This window comes from Ascaphus truei, chromosome 9, assembly GCF_040206685.1.
Source record: "Ascaphus truei isolate aAscTru1 chromosome 9, aAscTru1.hap1, whole genome shotgun sequence".
Classification (NCBI taxonomy): Eukaryota; Metazoa; Chordata; class Amphibia; order Anura; family Ascaphidae; genus Ascaphus; species Ascaphus truei.
Genome location: NC_134491.1, coordinates 29,708,168 through 29,729,372, shown reverse-complemented (window position 1 = coordinate 29,729,372; position 21,205 = coordinate 29,708,168). Strand labels below are relative to the sequence as shown.

General features: G+C 44.4%; 1 protein-coding gene across 1 annotated transcript in view; it reads left to right on the top strand.

The window, feature by feature from the left end:
- LOC142502761 (deubiquitinase DESI2-like) overlaps positions 1–21,205 on the top strand; it is a 38,678-nt gene that overhangs the window by 8,508 nt on the left and 8,965 nt on the right. Inside the window, exons 2-4 of the mRNA XM_075614198.1 lie at positions 11,453–11,525; positions 15,405–15,498; positions 18,740–18,881. Of these exons, the coding sequence (XP_075470313.1) occupies positions 11,453–11,525; positions 15,405–15,498; positions 18,740–18,881 (309 nt within the window). The remainder of the gene's footprint in view (positions 1–11,452; positions 11,526–15,404; positions 15,499–18,739; positions 18,882–21,205) is intronic.

The window sequence follows — 21,205 nt, the reverse complement described above, 5'->3', positions numbered from 1 at the left end:
TTCAGTACGTCCGTGGGTTGGTGGCTCTGCTTCAGTACGTCCGTGGGTTGGTGGCTCTGTGCTTCAGTACGTCCGTGGGTTGGTGGCTCTGTGCTTCAGTACGTCCGTGGGTTGGTGGCCTTGTGCTTCAGTACGTCCGTGGGTTGGTGGCTCTGTGCTTCAGTACGTCCGTGGGTTGGTGGCTCTGTGCTTCAGTACGTCCGTGGGTTGGTGGCTCTGTGCTTCAGTACGTCCGTGGGTTGGTGGCCTTGTGCTTTAGTACGTCCGTGGGTTGGTGGCTCTGTGCTTCAGTACGTCTGTGGGTTGGTGGCTCTGTGCTTCAGTACGTCCGTGGGTTGGTGGCTCTGTGCTTCAGTACGTCCGTGGGTTGGTGGCTCTGTGCTTCAGTACGTCCGTGGGTTGGTGGCCTTGTGCTTCAGTACGTCAGTGGGTTGGTGGCTCTGTGCTTCAGGCGTGACCAGCACACACGTCTTAGCAACATAGACTAAAATATGATGCAGAGGTCACAGTCTAATGATACTAGGGGTTCCGAATACTAATACCTTTTATGGACAAACGATAGCACCACTGTATATTTAAAGGAAATTCATTTATTTTAGGAGGCCTCTCTGCCCTTCTTTCTATGCCTAATTTTGTAACAATATTTCTAAACTATAGACAAAATAAATGTTTCCCATGTTAAACAAAAGTAGAATATGATGGTCCGGCACAGTACCACTACTTTTGTGAAGCCACAAGTAACGTTATTAATAATAGGTGCAGACGCTAACAAATAGGGTATTCAAGAGTTGCCTGGGGTTCAATGGTCAGAACTGCTAAAAGTAGTTAGTTTAAGTTGTAAGGTCTTTTGTTTAATACGCATATTGTATGATGACGCAGTATATTATGATATACATCCTGTAAAGCACTGTATACTTGGCTGATGCTCTATACATAAAAAAGCACACATATAATGTACAGTACACAACAAAGGGCCATAACCAAAATGCTCCTTTAAATCAGGGCTCATAGTGGGACGTTATTTGCCCTGAGGGTAATGCTAATGCACATCCACAAAGTTAATTACATGCAAAACCAACGTACATGTACAGTAAATCATTAGCATACTGTAGGATTAATGTCCCGTTATTGTAGTGTAACGTTGCGTTAGTTTCCAATAACATGGCGTTACTGCCGTCCAGACCCTGAATTAGGTGTGTAAAGTGGGGAAAATAGAGGAAACTAATGCTGCAAACAATTCTATGTTAGTTAACGTACGGTATACCTAAATGTGGGGTTACACCTCTCCAGACCCTGTAAAAGCCCTATTTGTGCTCTGTGAACATGACCCAATGTGTTGTGTACTGAATAGTATTGTGAGATACTCCGTGATCAAAATATTGATGATACTGTATACCATACAGAATCACTATATACAGAGGTATTACTTATAGCTCACACACATCAGTGAAATTTGGGGCTTCTGGTGGTACCAGTGCGACTGTTCTGCTCCAGGGGACACCCAACTTCAGGGATGCTGCTTCAACTAAGGAAGTATCTAAGAAACAACATATCAGTATCAAATAGTTTTCTACATCACAAAGTCTCAGTACATTTAAAATTCATCATCACATGGTCCTGGAAGCCTGGCTCTGTTCACTCCTAGCTTTTCATTTCCGCTTTCAAGGATTTCCAGTCTTTTTTTAGACACTGTGTAGGCAGAAGCATATTAGTTGATATCAGACAAGATTACGCTTAGCAACAATTTCTTGGCAACAAAACACCCACTGAAACAATGCTAAACATAAAACCGTACATGGGCGATTTTAAACGTATTGTTCTGCCAGAAATGCTTCTTTTCTAGCCCACTTACAAACATCACTAATAATCTTTCAGCATTTTCAAATTCCAAAAGATCCAATATTCAAATATTTTGAATGTTAATGTAAACTATTTTGCCACTTAAATATGGCACCATAATCTATTTTATGAGATACCAGCTGAAGCCACCAAGCAGTAGAAGAGTGGGAGATTTTTGATAGAGAGATGGACACGCCTGCATGCCCGAGGGAAAGGTGTAGTTACAGGAAGAGAAGTTCAGGCAATAGATGACTGCCATATGTACAGAATGATGATAGATGAGACTGTGTGTGTCTCAAAGGAAGAGAAATGGGGCATGGGGTGGGGGATGTGCTGACAGCAACAATGGGGTAATAGCAGGAGCCCCACCAATTCTGAGGGGTGAAGAGTATGCAAGCAGGATGGGCCACCAGTTGTTGGCAGCCTCCAGTGCTGTTTCAAAGAGAGCGACAAGTTTTATTAGGGACCAAGAAGTGAGAGTAGAATAAGTCATGGACCGATCGGATGTCGTGAACACAAAGCGTGCATTCGAAAGGTGTTTGCAATGCATTGTAGACCTCAGGTACCAAAGTTATTCAAATTATTATACTTTTGAGATTTACACAATATATCAGTCACAGTGGCGTAACTTCAGTGTAAGGGGCCCTCGGCCAGTTCACGTACCTGCTGGCCCTCATCGCGCGAGACGACGTGTTGTCATGGCAACATGTGACGTCAATGGACAGGTCTGCTCCTACAGAGGCCCCGCTCTCTCCCCCAGCAATCAGTTTCAGTGCTGTGGGGAAAAGCACAGGCCTCAGTAACCGCTTAGGGGGATTCGAGTCAGGAGGGAGGGTTCCTGACTCCCTTCGGACCCCCTCCCCGAGCTGGGGCCCCAGGACATGCCCATGCGATAGTTACCCACTGGTCAGTCACAGAGATTGAACTATTAAACATTTCACTTTCATTAGTTCACTTCAGTCCTATGAAGAACTCTTCAGGCCCCTGCTCTCATCCCGTCCTATACCTTCCTAAAGACTCTCCAAAACTCTCCAAAGTCACCCACCTCACCAATCGCCTCCACTGTCCCTACTGTCAGACCCATCACCATACAGTACTACTGACAATATTAAATCCAGAGACCTGACCCCCAACTCCTGCCCCCCAAGCAAGCTCTCTATGCACCTAACCCATAGCCTGACCATAATGTTCCCACGCCTACCCACCACACTGACATCTTAACAATTACTCTATAATGTAATAAGCTACATGTAACCACACCTTTGTTTACTAATGTACAGCGCCCTGGATAAGGGCACTATATAAATGTTGTTATAATTAATAAATAAATATGACGTATAAAGCATGTGCAAGCTGATCTTGTGCGCACAAGAGCAGTATAAATGGTAAACAAAATTATTTTAAAATTATTTTGTAAATATTATTTAAGAAACAAACCTTAGTAAAATGGTTATATTTGCAGTTGGCTTCACCTTAATGGCCAGTATGTTTATTTTTGTAAATAACAGTGGAGGTATTCAGTAGAATAATTGTGCTAAATGAGTAATTACACAGTGGACATTTGGGGAATTGTGTGCATTGATTGTGCAAACCAGCTGAAATAAAATTGATTTCATGCTCATATAATAAAGTACTAGTTCAGATTCCAAAAACTGGATTGTTAATGTAATAATGGGGTATTGTGAAGGGGCACATTGAATACCTGTCAATTTATTTGTTCAACTGCAAATGTGGGGTATATAAATAATAATAATAATAGCATGTTCTTGTATAGCACTGCTAATTGTATGCAGCGCTTTACAGAGACATTTTGCAGGCTGAGGTCCCTGCCCCGTGGAGCTTACAATCTATTTTTTGGTGCCTGAGGCACAGGGAGATAAAGTGACTTGCCCAAAGTCACAAGGAGCCGACACTGGGAATTGAACCAGGTTCCCCTTCTTCAAAACTCAGTGCCAGTCAATCAGCCCCTGCAGCAATCCCAGTGTCAGTCAGGGTCTTTACTCACTGAGCCGCTCCTTCTCCCTAATATGCAGAATTAGCTCTAAGTAGTACTCTGCGTGATAATTGTATTTGCTATATATTTGCTATGCAATAGTTTATCAGGGCATAATTATTCCTGTTTTCATGTGGATAATTCAATTTGCCAAATGATGCTGTTATGTAGAGATACAGGTTAAGACCACTCACTTGTAAAGCTCTGTTGCGGAAGTTTTCAGGGGGAAGATTAATATTTAAGATGTCACATCACCAAGTCAGATTGTGGAAGATCTGCTTTTTTTTTTTTTTTGGCAACTTAAGTTTTTATTGTTTTTCAATGCAAAGCAAAAACATAGTGTACATCCATTGTTTTGTTTAACAACCAACGAAAATCATACTTAACATCGACTCTAAAGGAAAACATAGATCAAAATAAAAGGGAAGGGGAGGTAGGGGGGGTCCTCTCCTCTCCTTAGCATCCCCTTATTGTGGTATCATAACCTATGATAATTCATTTGTACTCGTTGATACTCGGGTGTCTACTCCCTGCATGGTCCTAATCCTCTACTGCTCTCAATACATCTGCTCTCCATGGCCCCAATTATTTCCCAATCGTCAAACCAGAACGCATCTGTAACTATCATAGCCAAATTGTGGTCATCTCTACCCCTGGGATATCTGTCTGTCTAGCCGTGGCAGCCAGACCTTTAGAAAATTGACGCCAGTGTCATTAACTAAACACGTTAATTTTTCCATCTGGCACACAAACCAAATTCTGTTCCGAATCATGATGGAATTTCTTTCTCTTTCCATAATGCTGCGATCTCGCATCTCGTCGCCGTCGCACAATGAGCAACCAGTTTATTCTCTACTTTGGCCAGGCCCGGTGTTGGTCTATTTAGTAGAAATAGCCACGGGTCCAATGGGATTGCGAGGTCGAAAATTATCTGGAGTTAATCTCTCATTTTCTCCCAATAAAGGGCTGATCTGAGGCAGGACCACAGCATATGTAACACATCACCGGACTCTCCAAATTGTCTCGGACACAATGGGGAGTATCCCGGGACAAATCTAGATAGTTTGTGTGGTGTGAGATACCATCTAATTAATACTTTATATGCGTTCTCCTTTAACGTTGTGCATATCGAGCTCTTGAACGCTGCCGTGAGGATCGCAGTCCAGTCTTCTTCCTCCAGTACCTCTCCCAGGTCCGCCTCCCACTGTGTCATATAACTTAGTTTTTGTGTCGCCTCAGGGCTGGAACACCTCATTGGCACCAGATGACACATTGTAGCCCATTCAAGTGAAAGGGCCATAAGGGGCATTCTGGAATAGCACTGTTTAGTAAATATGGGCCCATTCTCATTGAAATAACGATCTTAGGCCTCACATGGAAAGCTTTCCATTGAACAGCCCCATCGTAGATCTCTACAAGGTCTCCTCCTCATGCTCTCCTTTCTCCTCTGGAATGTGCAGATGGCATTCCGGGCTCTACTGCATCTGACCTGCCCCCAAACTCTACACATTTAAGGCCTTAATTATACCAAAAACTGCAGAGCTGCAGAGCGATCCGGTGACGTCATCATAGCGACGTCGCCGTGCTACATGTGAACATGCCAAAGAGATTTGTAGCGCTACAGCAGGGAGACATGGTCAGACTGGTTGGTTGGTGATGCACTGTGATTGGCCGGGCAAATCACGTGATGCGGCCGTTGTGTGTGTGAATAACACAATCTCAAATCGCTTGAGGAGACTGACGCTTTGCAGTATGTTGCGGCGCTTACGTTGCACTTGGTATGTGCACTCATATTGGTTTGTTTTATTTTGTTCTTCAGGCGCGCGCCGTCACGCTCGAGTTTTGGTATAATCACGGCCTAATGGTGCATTTGCTCGTCAAACAAGCCTGGCATGTGCTCTGCTGATATCCTCTCCTTGCCTTTTCCCTCTAACACAGCGCCTGCCATGGGACACTAAGAGAAAAAGAGATGCCTTGTGCCTGTTAAACTTGTGTCAGGCAACCACAGCATATCTAGCTCATTGTACCATCTTCTTCACCCCCTAGTGTCTGCTCTTTTCATTTAAATTATAAGCTCTTCTTAACGTATTCTACCATGGTAATGTGTACTTTGTCTTCTTCATCTTTGTAAGCGATGTGTGCAGAGGTATGCTAATGGAAACCTTTTAGGGTGAAATTAATATATGGCTTTATTGAGCCTGTGCCTTTAAACAGCACAGCAAACAAAAATATACAAGAACCACAAATACATATCCCTGTGTAAGGGCTAGTTTACTCCCCCCGTCCCTCTCTCACAAGACTGGGAGGATAAGCCCCTTTCCAGCATACAACCCCACAGTCTCAGCGGTACCTTAAAGCTGGTGGCCCTTCAGGTCAGTGGTGTCCAGTTTCTGGCAGGTTCCTGGGTCCTCTGCATCCAGAATAAAGAGGTCTGGTCCCCTTGTGTCTTGCTGTCAACACGCAGTCCTCCTGTGTATTAAGGACTCTCTCCTCATGTCAGCACCCTTGTGGGCTGAAGAAAATCTCTTTCCTGTGTCTCACATGAGCCTTTTTTATGGAGCTCTCTTTAGTTCAGGTGGAGACTGGCTAATTGAGTGGCTGCAATTAACCAGCTCCATTCTGGATTCAGAGGAAGCTTTATCCAAACAGGTTTACGTCCCTGTTACAATCTTCCAATGTACAGTACTCCCTTTCAATATGTTGTCAGCTTATAAAATAACCATGCTAAAATGTATCCCAGAATCTTCCCCAGACTCATGCTGGCAGTAAATTATTAATGCTGGTGCCATTTTTATTGCATGCCATTAATTTACAAATCCGCTCCTTAGTGTTTTTATAAAGAGTTCACAGCTTCAGACTCTGGAGCAGCCATGGGATGGCTGGGGAGATATAACTATCAAAGGATGCAGTCTAACAGAGGGTTAAGAAGAAAATGACAGAGCACAATTAAAGCATCAATGCCAGAGGAAACCCACAGCGGAGGCATTAAGGAATTCACGGAGCCTAAATCTTAAGCCAATCTCAGTAATTACAGACCTCAAGGTTTGAATAACTCTTTAAATGTTAGAGAGGTAAGATTAATTAATTAATTAATACCGATCTATATTGCTCTGTGTATAATACAGATATACATTACCCTGGATACATTGTATCCATCTACAAAACCTGTAAACATTGCTTTGTGCAAAATATAAAAAACAGAATATGAATACAGATGTATATTGCTTTGTGTATATATATATATATATATATATATATATATATATATATATATATATATATATATATATATATATATATATATATATATATATAAAGAATTGCGCTGCATGTAATACAGGTAAAGTATCTGTGCATAATGCACATACACTCAGCTCTGTATGTATGTACATCAGTGGTTTTCAAAAAACAAAAAGTTTAAGAAACCCCAGAATTAGATTGGGAAATTCTGGGGAACCCCAACCCTCTTCCCCATCTCTCGTCCCTCCCGACGTCTCTCGTGTCTGTCGTCCCGTCTCTCTCTTATCCCCCCCACGCCCACACACACACCCACATTGGTGCGGCACCAATCCGAAGCTCCCTCCTTCTGTCAGCCGCAAGTTGTACACCGACTGGAGCAGGGAGAGGAAGGATCGCAGTGACCAGGCGGCTGCTGCTAAGCTCGGGAGCCGCCGGGTCACTGCTGCGTCGGGTGCTGCCGTTCCACTGGGCCTGGGACAGCTGGGAGCGTTGTCCTAGCTTTCGTCGTCTGGCAGCCGCAGAACAGCTGAGGGATGCTCGCGGAAGCCCGGAGTCAGGTCTCTCTAATACCACCGTTAGGTACCTAAACTAAATAACAATTAAATCCCTGTGCTAACCTGAACGGCCTTTAGTGGATATGCGATGTCGGGGGAACACCTCTTTTTCATATCATTATCACGAACAGCCGTAAACAAAATAACTATATATTATATAAGGCGTAGCACTGGATTAACGTTGGGTTATTTGCTTTAGAGCAGCAGTGCGCAAACTGGGGGGCGCGAGACTTTCTGTAGGCGGGGGGGGGGTGCAGCAGTTACAGAGGCCCCACAGTATTTACATTAAATGCCGGAGGTGCGCAAGCACTGTAGCTGTTGAGCAGGGGGGCGCAGCTCCAAAAGTTTGCGTACCCCTGCTTTAGAGGATAGGTGTTATGATTTACTTAAATTAATTTAGGTTAAATAGGCTAAAACAGCTTAATGCACCTGGCCCCTTTATAGGGGCCTTTATATCAAGCTCCTACACTGTCCATACGGTGAAAAAAATGACCCATATATATGGTACGGTCATAGTACTTTGGTCTTGTTCTGTTTGATCAATACTTATCTGTAGCAATATTAGGAGAAAAAGAAATTACTTGAAACAAAGATCAATATTAGCATCTATTGCCTTCATTTGTCTTTTTATTTTTTTGTCTGACAATAAAAATTGATAAGTGTGAGTTAAGGAAAAAATACCTAAGACATTTTCATCAAATGTAAGAAGATTGGCATTGAACACAACAGTAAATCAGTGAAGTGCTGCAAGGGATTAATAGAGGAAGTTTAGAACATTGGGGGAGATTCAATAAGCTCCAATAAGGGGGTTTTGTACCTCGACTCCCTACTAACTGTTCTTCCATTCACTGGAAGTTTGTGGGATGGAGCTTTGATGCTCTTTATCAGAGGTAGGGAATCGTGGAGACAAAAGACAGAGTTCTTTGTTCTGATTACTTCCTCTCATCTGAGACCTGAACATTTTCTCCTGTTCATTGTTTTCTCAGCAAAAAGATGTACGTCGCACAATTAGGACACTGTGATGACACGTTGTAGAGTATCATGGTACCCTGGGCAAGAATGGCTATTGGATAGGAAATCTGTATATGTTGTGTTGCATCTGGTACACTATACACTTAATCCTATAGAAAACCAGGAACATACTGTGCTATATTATTAAATGGCATTACCTGGGAAATGGTACAGGTCATAAATGTAGTTTGCAGCTACCATCTTCAGCTCATTATGAGTCATGGCGGACTTTAGCTGCTGCAATGGTGCCATACCCCCGTCCAGCACTGAGCAAAGCTGCTGTGGCTTTTTCACATTGATTGATGGGTCTCTGACGATGATGAGGAGGCTGGAGCAGCCTGATAAAACAATATCTGCGGGGTGATTGATGGACAAACAGAATGATAAGGGGGAAGAGAATGGTGCCTGGAAAAGCTGATGAATATGAATTAGCGAGACTGACAGGGGTTATTCATTACGCTGCGATAGTGCTGATTGGGACACTATCGCACGGAAACTGGGAGTATTCGACTGTTAGTGCCCCAATTGGCACTATTGCAGTTTAATGTAAAATTCCCTACAGGTATTCAAACCATATGAAAGGTCAGGGGGTTATTGTGCAATAGGTCAGTGTCCAGAAAAGTCTTCAACAGGGTCACATAGCATATACATCACTTCCTAGCATTGTACTTTTCATTAGTTTTGGCTCAGATGTAGTTGATGAAAAGTTTTCACACCTACCATATGACTACAACTAAACAATGGGAAATAATGCTCCAGGTCGGTCTTTCTCCAGTTTTGACTCTATTATACCATGGCTGATAACAAAGGCAAAGCTGAGGTCTCTGTTTTTCTGCAAGCAAAGTCATTTCACAGGTGGGAAAAGGTGGTATTGTCCTAGGCAACATCTAGCGTAATCCCATGCAGAGATAGATCATCCATGAGTGGGTTGGTTGATTTGAGTACCGATCACATGGTCTTACCCCTTTCTGTGATAGTGGGAATGGGAGAGGAATTCCTCCCCATTAGGATCACGTTCTCGGCTCAATAAAAAAACGTGGACAAGATCTCCTCTAGAAAGATCAAAAAGGGATGATGTCCCATGGACATCAAAAAGGAATGCCTAATAATTGTTTGGTGGGAGGGGGGGGGGTGAATCTTGGGTTGGGGGGTGAATCGTGGGTGGGGGGTGAGTCGTGGGTGGGGGGTGAATTGTGGGGGGGTGAATCTTGGGTAGGTGGGGTGAATCTTGGGTGGGTGTGTGGGGGGGGGGTGAATCTTTGGTGGGTGTGTGGGGGGTGAATCTTGGGTGGGTGTGTGGGGGGTGAATCTTGGGTGTGTGTGTGGGGGGGGGTGAATCTTGGGTGGGGGTGTGTGAATCTATGGTGTGTGTGTGTGTGGGGGGTGAATCTTGGATGGGTGTGTAGGGGTGAATCTTGGGTGGGTGAATCTTGGGTGGGTGAATCGTGGGTGGGGGGGGGGTGATTGGTTGGGTATAGATGAGTTTGAGAGACACTGTATGTCCATAAAATACAACCTTTGTTAAAATTAGACAACTGAGATGCTCAGCCTATATTTTAGATATATTGTATACTTATTTGGGGCGACAATACGGAGTCTTGTGTATACACAGTATAAAACGTCACTTTTATAATTAAATATTTTAGATAGATGTGTGTGTGTGTGTGTGTGTGTGTGTGTGTGTGTGTGTATATATATACATACACACACACTATATATATATATATATATATATATATATATATATATATATATATATATATATATATATATATATATATATATATATATATATATATATATATATATATATATATCAATTGTGGCATTTATTTTATAATATAAATATTAAAAGTTAATTTTTATTTCAATCACAATTGACTGAGTGCAGTATACAGTGCTTGGTTCTGTTTGGTTGCCCTATATAACCACGTGTTTTGTGCACCTTCAATTACTACTAAACAATTATTACTAAAACAATTATTATAATAGATAAGGAGATTTGTAGATAACTATTAAAGATTTATTATTTTTACTTTTCCACTCACTATGACTGGCAGTATAGGATAATGTGTATCCTGGATCAATGTTATCCTCCATTTGAGTACTACACATAAGTGCAATTTTTAGGGCTTCTTGTGGTGGAAGGGTTTTCTCCAATCCTTACCTCCTATGTGTATATAAAACAATTATTACTAAACAATTACTATTGCTGTATTGTAAATTAGCAGAGCTAAGAGAGTTCCCTCTTCTTTGCTAAATTTGCATTGTCACCTATTTCATTTCCAAAATCTAATGAATTACATTTCTCCAGAATTGACCATTTGTCTCCAAAACGATTTCATGCAGAAAAGATCACAGATCATTTCTAAAAGCTGTGACAACCGGACAAACAGAGCTGCTGCTTGTCACCCTTCATAGCCACAGCCGTCTTCTACTGTGGGTTACTACTGACTACCTTCATCATTTAATCTGCTTCTCAATGAATGGAGCTCATCGCTTTCCTGACAGGGGGAAGTGGCTTCACAGCCTAATGAATAGGAATCTTTGTCATTTGTGAAACAAGTTCAAGACCAATCAATTGTGTGCAAGCACATTTACCTTTACGTGGATAAGGAACTAAAATCAGATTGTCAGCTATTCAAGACTGAGGTTATGATATAAATAATAATAATAATAATATAAATAATAATAATATAAATAATACAGATGAATCCATTGTTATGATTTGGACAAGTAATACACCAATGCATGTTTTCTTAGAATATGACCTCCTGGCTCCCATGACTGAGTTGTTCTTGTTTCTGCTTTGCAGTACTGGATAAATGAATACACCTCTACCTTGGGAATTGGTGTATTCCATTCAGGGATAGAGATCTATGGCCGAGGTAAGTCCCAGACTCCCACTGTATCACATGTTAAACAGCTGTTCTCAAATTGTAAGGAGACCACAGGTGATCCACATGTATTTTGATAGCAGACATTGGAATTAGTCTGTCTCCTCACCAAATTATCTTAATCTGTTTTAGATGATAATCAGTTTCAGATCTTTCAATATTCTATTGCTTCCCCCCCCCCAAAAAAAATGAACCATTTATATAGTGTATTGTGGTAACTACTGTTAGCAGTGATATTAAAACAAGTAGTTGTACTATTTCAGGAGAGAAATTAATTCTATGAAACATTTTTAAGCCTCTCTCTGTGATTCGATAAAGACGTGAAACAGTGAGTTTGTAAATGAAAAAATAGTTCTCCAGTCTTTGTTACCAACACACTTTGATCATTGGGTATAAGAAGCTTTGCAAATAGTTTTTTGATGACCCAGAGCAATACGTATTTAGAGGTACCACCTGGTCACCCACCCAATTATTTATACAAACTGCATAACTTTACCCATGCTCCAGTGTTAAGTAAATGTTCAAGTAACAAGGGGTGTTTGTATAGTATGTTATTTGCCTGATTGTTCTGCTCTGTTATCCATAGCTACCCAAAACTTAATTCACCCCATTGCCACATGTAGAGAAAGCAGGTAAGGATTCTGTGTAATAACATGCAAATGAATGTCATTAATCAGAATCTTTCTAAGCGACCCGGTATGAGAACAAGATCCAGTTTCAACTGGAGAATAAGGCTGCGCTTATAGTGATGGGGACGCGACGTCGCTTCAAAACAATTGTATTGATGCCATCGCATGCGCTTATAGTGGACGCGACTGAGCGACGGCGCTACCAAAATCCTTGTAGTCACTAGGATTTGATTTTACAGATGCGGTCTCCCCATGTGACTGCCTATAAGCCAATCACATAGCCCCTCTGCCTTCCCCCTTGCTGACTTCACTCCCCTTGTAGCCAGCAACATTTCCAAACATGATTACTACTTTCACAATGGCGACGGGTGTCGTCATCGGTCGCGTCGCCGTCACTATAAGCGCAGCCTACGGAAAAGATCAGACAGCCCCCTAATGAATTCATTCACCGTGTCATTTATTGCAACATTCAGAGTTAATTTGTGTATCTAGTGAGTAACAACTTTATGTTGACATACTCACCACGTTATTGCAACTATTTGGCCATTGAATTCACCATTGCAGGCTCATACAAGATATACCTTATCCACAAGGCTATTGATGCAGCGTGGTGTTTTTAAATGTGTTTGGCTTTTGAGCATAGTGCATGTCATTGACTACATGGGACATTGTTACCGGGTTCACTATACTGTCTAGAAAAAGGAGACCTCATGTGTTATACATTGTATACATATTTACACGGATATTACTCTGGTTAGCATCGCTGGGGGTTGCTTCTCCCACCATTCTTTAAGGAAAAGATCAGGCAGCCCCCTAATGAATTCATTCACCATGTCATTTATTGCAACATTCACATAACTTAGGGACAGGCCTGCTACATGCACAAAGCTCTGTTCCGTGTACGCCACGTTAAGTAGCCTAGGTTAACATCATGTTAATAGTAACACTGTATCCACTAAGGACAATAACGTAACATTAACCCATGTAAGTGATAATGAGGCGTTACCGTATAATCTCCGATTCACCAACGTCTGTTAATGTTGCCATAGGGGTGTTGTAGACGGACGTTCACAGAGGTACACAATTGGAGTCGTTATAATGTGAAATTATAATAGGCTTTATTGTGCCTTTTCCTTTTCATCAGGAAATTATCCAAACACAGGAGGGAACAAAGCTTCCATTCACTTGGGAGTATTTCTAGTGAAATCCTTGCAATTAGTTCACATCTCCATTAGTTAAGCATTTCTCCCATCCCAAACACATAGCCTGAAAATAAGCAGATACAAGCAGTCTCTTAATAATGAAAGTCTTATCTGTTTATCAGCTGTAGAGTAAGCTTCTCTGCTCTCCTGGAACCGCACCCGTGCGTGCACAGAAAAATATCAGCATCCAGGTTTAGAAGTCTTATTGGGTGTCTTGCAATCAGCTCTGCTGTGTGGCTGGCAGAACTCAAGACATTGTGGTGTCTCCAAATGTCAGCTCTCAGTCAGAGCTAAAGAGAGTCACTTCCTGTCTCAAAGGCAGGCTTTTTGTAAACAATCTAATCAGGCAGGTGATGTTTAGTAATTAACTACCACACTGCTAGATTAAAGGAACATTACTGAACAGGGATAAGTCCCCTGTTACAGATGTCATGTTCTGTTATTTAAGTCAGCGCTAAACTTGGCATTACATCCAGACTCTGAAATAGGGCGTTTGCAGTGTGGGTGTAGCGCCACAGTTAGGCATGAGTTAAAAAACGTAGTGTTATTTCTGGACCTTGTTTCCCTCTTCTTTCCGCTCTCTATCTCCACTTCAGTAAAAGACCTGTTTCAGGGTCTAGATAGGAGTAATACAAAGACTTACGTATTATTTATTTATTTATAAAATATTTTACCAGGAAGTAATACATTGAGAGTTACTTCTCGTTTTCAAGTATGTCCTGGGCACGGAGTTAAGACAAATAATACATGGTTACAAATACAGTTACATAAATGAACAGGGTATACATTATATACAAGAAATTGCATGCACAGTTAAAGATAATATATATTATGGGCGTATGAAACAGTTACAGACCAGATTAAAATGTGTGACAGCCTTCGATTTGAAAGAACTTAAACTGGTGGTGGATGTAAGAGTCTTTGGTAGGTTGTTCCAGTTTTGGGGTGCACGGTAAGAGAAGGAGGAGCGGCCGGATACTATGTTGAGCCTTGGGACCATGAACAGTCTTTTGGAGTCAGATCTCAGATGATAAATGCTGCATGTGGTAGGGGTGAGGAGCTTGTTCAGGTAGCTGGGTAGCTTGCCCATAAAGAATTTGAAGGCAAGACAGGATTATCACGTTATCGGAAGATAATGCGATGTTACGCTATGTGAGCACGGAAATATGTTGCAGGAAAAATACAAACTGGCTGAAAAGCTACAAGTAATAGCAGTGGTGCCGCCAGGTTTAACACCGCATAATCTAGATCAGGGGTGCGCAAAATTTCCCCCGTGGGCACCCTTGCCTGCTGTCCTCTGTGCCTCGCACCCCCCTGCACTGTCAAATAACATTGCGTTGCCATGGTAACGTGCCATCACGTGACCCCGTGTGTTACCATGACAACGTGTCGCTGGAAGGTAAGTGTATTATAGAGACCTCGCGCGACATTTAATTTAAATGCCGGGGGGGGAGAGCGAGGGACCTCTATAACTGCTGCGCCCCCCCTGAAAATCTAGCACCCTCCCCCCCAGTTTGCGCACCCCTGCTCTAGATAATAGTAGAGGGAAAAGTAAAGGGCAAATGTGAGTTTAATGCTATTCTAATGATTTGAGATATGGTAAGACCATTGCTTTTTGTATATAATTAGCTTTGTGGATACGGCATTAACTCAGGGAATATAACCGCATGCCCGCTCCCATATTAGGTAATGTTGCAGTATGTTCCCTGATATAATGAAGCTTTGTGTATCTCCCCTGTGTGCTGCGTTCCACTCCCACGGTGTTAAGTGATAATAGCCGCGCTGTGTTGGAATGATAAAGCTGCATAGGTATTGCATTTAGAGGGTGAAACAAGTTACAAGCATGTCATGCCTACAGACAAAGTTTAAATCCCTATACAGGCACACGTATCACTGCGATTGAAAGTTTTCACGTGGCGGTGTAAATGCAGGGTAGCCACGTGCAGACTTGAGTTATACTTCATACTGATATGAAGAAATCATCAGTGAAGCTCTGTCAATGGGAGCTTCAAATATTCTGTATCTTTCTTTCACTTTAGAATTTGCCTATGGAGGTCATCCTTATCCATTCAGTGGCATTTTTGAAATCACACCTGGCAGTGCGGGGGAGCTGGGAGAAACATTTAAATTCAAGTAAGAATTTCTAGATCTTTGCAAAGGGTCATTTGTAACTATCCATTGTAACCCGGAACAAATAATGAAACAGTCCTCCCCTGACTTTGTAAACACTGCTACATTTCTGTACATTTGTGTCTTTGGAGAAAAGGTTTAAAAAACACACACACACACACACACACACACACACACACACACACACACACACACACACACACACACACACACACACACACACACACACACACACACACACACACCCTCCACCTCCACCGTTGGCATGTAGCCAATAAAGAATATCACGTGAGCTCATTCACATGTCTTACACAGGTCTGCAACCCTGCCGTTCACCGTTATCACCTAGCATCAGGGCCGCCGAGATGGGGGGACTTCCGGGGCTGGTGTCCCGGGCCCGCTGGCTGTGGGGGGCCCGGCCGTCGCTGCAAATTCCCCCAACCTCTGGCCAGGCCTTGCTGCCGGTCGCGGCTCTGCCCCGGCTCTCAGCTGTCTGCAGGACCTTTCCTCTATCTGTCCCACACCGCCGAGGTTCCACTGCCGGCGCGCGCCAGGGCTCTGACGTCAGCACGCCGGAAGTAACAGACGTCAGAGCCCCGCCGCGTGCCGGCAGTGGAAGCTCGGCGGCGTGGGACAGAGAGAGGAAAGGTCCTTTAGGCAGCTGAGAGTCGGGGCCCGGACGGGATATATTGGGGTCTTTTTTGCATGTACTTGTGTGAGTTTTATATGTATTGTTTTTTTTAATGTATAATGACATGCAAATGGACACACGTGTCACCTTTTGCCTGAAATCCATTTTTACATGGAAGCCTTATAAGCAAATGCTTGCTGTTCAACCAGCTTTTAAATTGTGTAATTGATTTAATGGTGGTAAAAGCTTTAAACAGTGGAGTTTTTTTGTCGCCTTTTTTACCCACCATAACTTAAATAAGGTTTATGGTAAACCTACCCAGCTTGAAAATTGCAAAGCCAGTACAACCAGCCTCACACTGATGAGACCCAAAGGTCGAAACAGCTGTCTGTGAGTGGGTTCTCTGGCTTTGCATCTAATCCCATGCTGTGCTTAAAAGCTGTGTGAACAGTGAGCATTTGCTTATAAGGGTTCCATATAAAAATTGATTTCAGGCAAAATGTGACACTGTGTGTCCATTTGCATATAATTTCCCAGAATCCCTATCTGCAGTGGAAGCACTGTATACCAAGGCTGCATCCACTCTGCCACTGACTGCGCTCATGCTTGAGAGCGGTGACATCACCAACTCTCCAAGCATGAGCACTCGGCTGTCCGGCATATTTTTTTTCAAGCGCAAGCGGGAGGGCCGGGGGTCGGTCCGAGCAGTGACTGGCACTGATTTGGTTGAGGAGGCCATGTGAACCGCGCGCCTGGAAGACAATTTAATCTGTCTCGCCTAGCGCCCGCGAGCGTAGCTGGAGACATTCGCATTCTTTGTACTCAACGCGCTAAGCGGCAGCGTGGTTGTAGCCTAAGAGATAGTGGTGAAAAGCAGGGTTGCAGATCTGTCTGAGACATGTGAATGTGCTCACAGGTGATATTCTTTATTGCCTATATACATATATGACACACACACACACACACACACACACACACACACACACACACACACACACACACACACACACACACACACACACACACACACACACACACACACACACACACACACACACACACACTTTGATTTAGACATACACTGCATATGTATAATGTGTGTATATATTGTTTTGCATATAATAAAAGAGAGAATATCAGCAGGCACATCAACGTTTTGTGAAGAAAAAAAGATAAACATGTCTAGTCAATAAACATGTCCAGTCAGTTAATGCCTAAGGGTTTCCTTGTCTCCAATGCCACTGATATTATTTCTCTTCTATCCCTACATTTTTGGGAACTGATTCCGGGACCTTCCCTATTGACATTGCTGCACCACTAAGGTAATCAAGTTTTATTTCAATTTTTCTGAGTGCATGTAACTCCTACGCTGCTCTGCATGTGAGGCCGACACGCTGCTCTGCATGTGAGGCCGACACGCTGCTCTGCATGTGAGGCCGACACACTGCTCTGCATGTGAGGCCGACACGCTGCTCTGCATGCGAGGCCGACACGCTGCTCTGCATGCGAGGCCGACACGCTGCTCTGCATGCGAGGCCGACACGCTGCTCTGCATGCGAGGGCCACACGCTGCTCTGCACGCGAGGGCCACACGCTGCTCTGCACGCGAGGGCCACACGCTGCTCTGCACGCGAGGCCGACACGCTGCTCTGCACGCGAGGCCGACACACTGCTCTGCACGCGAGGCCGACACACTGCTCTGCACGCGAGGCCGACACACTGCTCTGCACGCGAGGCCGACACACTGCTCTGCATGTGATGCTTTTCTTTTAATGCAGATACATGGTGCACTGAGGGGTCTATTTACTAAAGTCCGCCTACTGCCAAACCAGCACAAAAAGCTGCTCCATCCAAAATATATTAAAGAAATGTAATAGCATTGAAAACAATTGGATTTGTTTCTTTGATAAATGTAGCCGTGCTTTGGCCTAGTGTATCCTCAGTTTTACAGCACGGACACTTTAGTAAATAACCCCTTCACACCCTGTGTTATTTAAATGACTGTGCTTGTGATGCATTACATATTGGATCAGGGTGGGCGCTGGTATTTTGGTTTTTGTTCGAAATAAAAAGGTTTTAGTTTTTTTTTTTTTTTGCTACAACTCGATTTTGGTTTTGGGTTTTGAAATAAAGTTTGCAGTTTCTTTTGTTCACCACCCGCCGGTTCATATATAAAAAAAAAAAAAAAAGGATCTGATGCCCCGTCGGGGTTTGGCTTGAGTTTCCGAAATTTGACTCTGAACAAGCTACGTTGTCCTGGGCCAGTTTGGCGTTAATATATGACGCAGATGCGTTCCATGTATCCCATAAAATCTCTCTCTTTGCAATTAGATTGTAAGCTCTTCGGAGCAGGGACTCCCGTTCCTAAATGTTACTTTTAAGTCTGAAGCACTTCTCCCCTTTGTGTTATTTATATCTTATTATTTATATGATTGTAACTATTACTGATGTGAAGCGCTATGTACATTATTGGCGCTATACAAATAAAGACATACATACATACATACAGAAGAGATATACATTACTTGGGGATCTGGTAACAGCCCCGTTCCCACAAGTGGTGGATCAGACCCTCAGCACGCCTTGCACGCCTCACATTTATTTCTCCAACAGGGAAGCGATTGCTCTCGGCACCACAGATTTCACTGAGGAGGATATCGATAACATCATGGAAGAGCTGGGGAAGGAGTACAAGGGCAACGCTTACCATTTAATGCACAAGAACTGCAACCACTTTTCTGCAGTGCTAGCTGAGGTGTGTATGCGTGGTGCTACTAATCTAGAACAGTACTGAGTTCTATATATATACAGCCAGGGCCGCCAACAGAAATCATGGGGCCCGGGTCAAATGAAAGGAGCAGCCCCCCCCCCCACTCCCTCTTCTTTCTTGCTTTTCTCTCTACTATCCTTGATTTTCCCTGAGAGAGAGATATCCGGAGGCTGCTGCTTCCCCAACTGGTTGTTAAAATTTAAAAAATAATAAAAGTTTTGTAGAATACAACAGATGAAAGTTAATATATAAGAAAAGAAGACAACAAGAGTATTATTTATGTTGTAATATAATGTTTAATATTTCTCTTTTTGTAAGATGTGAAGTTGTAACAGATGCATGTTAAAACTTATTATATGATTAGGGTGAACAGATTTTGAAAATGAAAAACCGGGACACATTTGTTTTTTTTTTTACATAACTGTTTATTTATTGTAGTACACTTATACTTTACTACCATTAGTCCTTGTTACGTGCGTGTGTGCGTCGGATGACCTCACTAATCGAAAAAACAAAAACAAAACACAGATATGAAGGATTCTGAACCCATTAACCAGTGTCAGGATGCCCCCTCTTCACAATTTCTAAAGCAGCAATCCCGTCTGGGATCTTACCTGATCCGCAGTCCCTCAAGGTATTATACTGGAGGGGAGGTGTTCCCTACCTGTCTTCCGATGTCTCCCGCGTGAAACTTGAGTCAGATCTGGAAGAAAGAAGGGTAGGTTACTTCAATGTAGGTATACGGCAGCTAAGATAAGACATAGAGGGTGAGGGAGACAGGGAGGGAGATGGAGAGAGAGGGAGACAGGGATGGAGATGGAGAGAGAGGGAGACAGGGAGGGAGACAGGGAGGGAGACGGAGCGAGAGGGAGACAGGGAGGGAGACGGAGAGAGAGGGAGACAGGGGGAGAGAGAGACGGAGACAGGGGGAGAGAGAGAGGGGGGGAGAGGGAGAGAGAGGGAGACGGGGGAGAGAGAGAGAGGACAGGGAGGGAGAGTGAGAGAGAGACAGGGAGGGAGAGAGAGAGAGACAGGGAGGGAGAGAGAGGGAGACAGGGGGGGGGGAGAGAGAGAGACTGGGGGAGAGAGAGAGAGAGGGAGGGAGAGAGAGAGACAGGGAGGAGAGAGAGAGACAGGGAGGAGAGAGAGACAGGGAGGGAGAGAGAGAGAGACAGGGAGGGAGAGAGAGAGACAGGGAGGGAGAGAGAGAGGAGGGAGAGGAGAGAGAGAGGAGGGAGAGAGGGAGAGAGAGACAGGGAGGGAGAGAGAGACAGGGAGGGAGAGAGAGACAGGGAGGGAGAGAGACAGGGAGGGAGAGAGAGAGAGAGACAGGGAGGGAGGGAGAGAGAGAGAGAGACAGGGAGGGAGAGAGAGAGAGACAGGGAGGGAGAGAGAGAGAGACAGGGAGGGAGAGAGAGAGAGAGACAGGGAGGGAGAGAGAGAGAGACAGGGAGGGAGAGAGAGACAGGGAGGGAGAGAGAGACAGGGAGGTAGAGAGAGAGAGAGACAGGGAGGGAGAGAGAGAGAGGCAGGGAGGGGAGAGAGGAGACAGGGAGGGGGAGGAGAGGGAGACAGGGGGAGAGAGGGAGACAGGGGAGAGAGGGAGACAGGGGGAGAGAGGGAGACAGGGGGAGAGAGGGAGACAGGGGGAGAGGGGGAGACAGGGGGAGAGGGGGAGACAGGGGGAGAGAGGGAGACAGTGGGAGAGAGAGAGGGAGAGGGGGAGCGAGAGAATAGAGGGAGAGGGGGAGCGAGAGAGAGAGAGGGGGAGAGAGAGAGAGAGAGAGGAGAGGGGGAGCGAGAGAGAGGGAGACGAGAGGGAGAGGGGGGGAGAGAGAGAGAGACAGGGAGGGAGAGAGAGAGAGACAGGGAGGGAGAGAGAGAGACATGGAGGGAGACAGGGGGAGAGAGGGAGACAGGGGGAGAGAGGGGGAGAGAGGGAGACAGGGGGAGAGAGGGAGACAGGGGGAGAGAGGGAGACAGGGGGAGAGAGGGGAGACAGGGGGGGAGAGGGAGACAGGGGGGGAGAGAGAGAGAGACAGGGAGGGAGAGAGAGAGAGAGAGAGACAGGGAGGGAGAGAGAGAGAGACAGGGAGGGAGAGAGAGAGAGACAGGGAGGGAGAGAGAGAGAGACAGGGAGGGAGAGACAGAGACAGGGAGGGAGAGAGAGAGAGGCAGGGAGGGGGAGAGAGAGACAGGGAGGGGGGAGAGGGAGACAGGGAGGGAGACAGGGGGGAGAGAGGGAGACAGGGAGGGAGAGAGGGAGAGGGGGAGACGAGGGGAGAGAGGGAGACAGGGGAGAGAGGGAG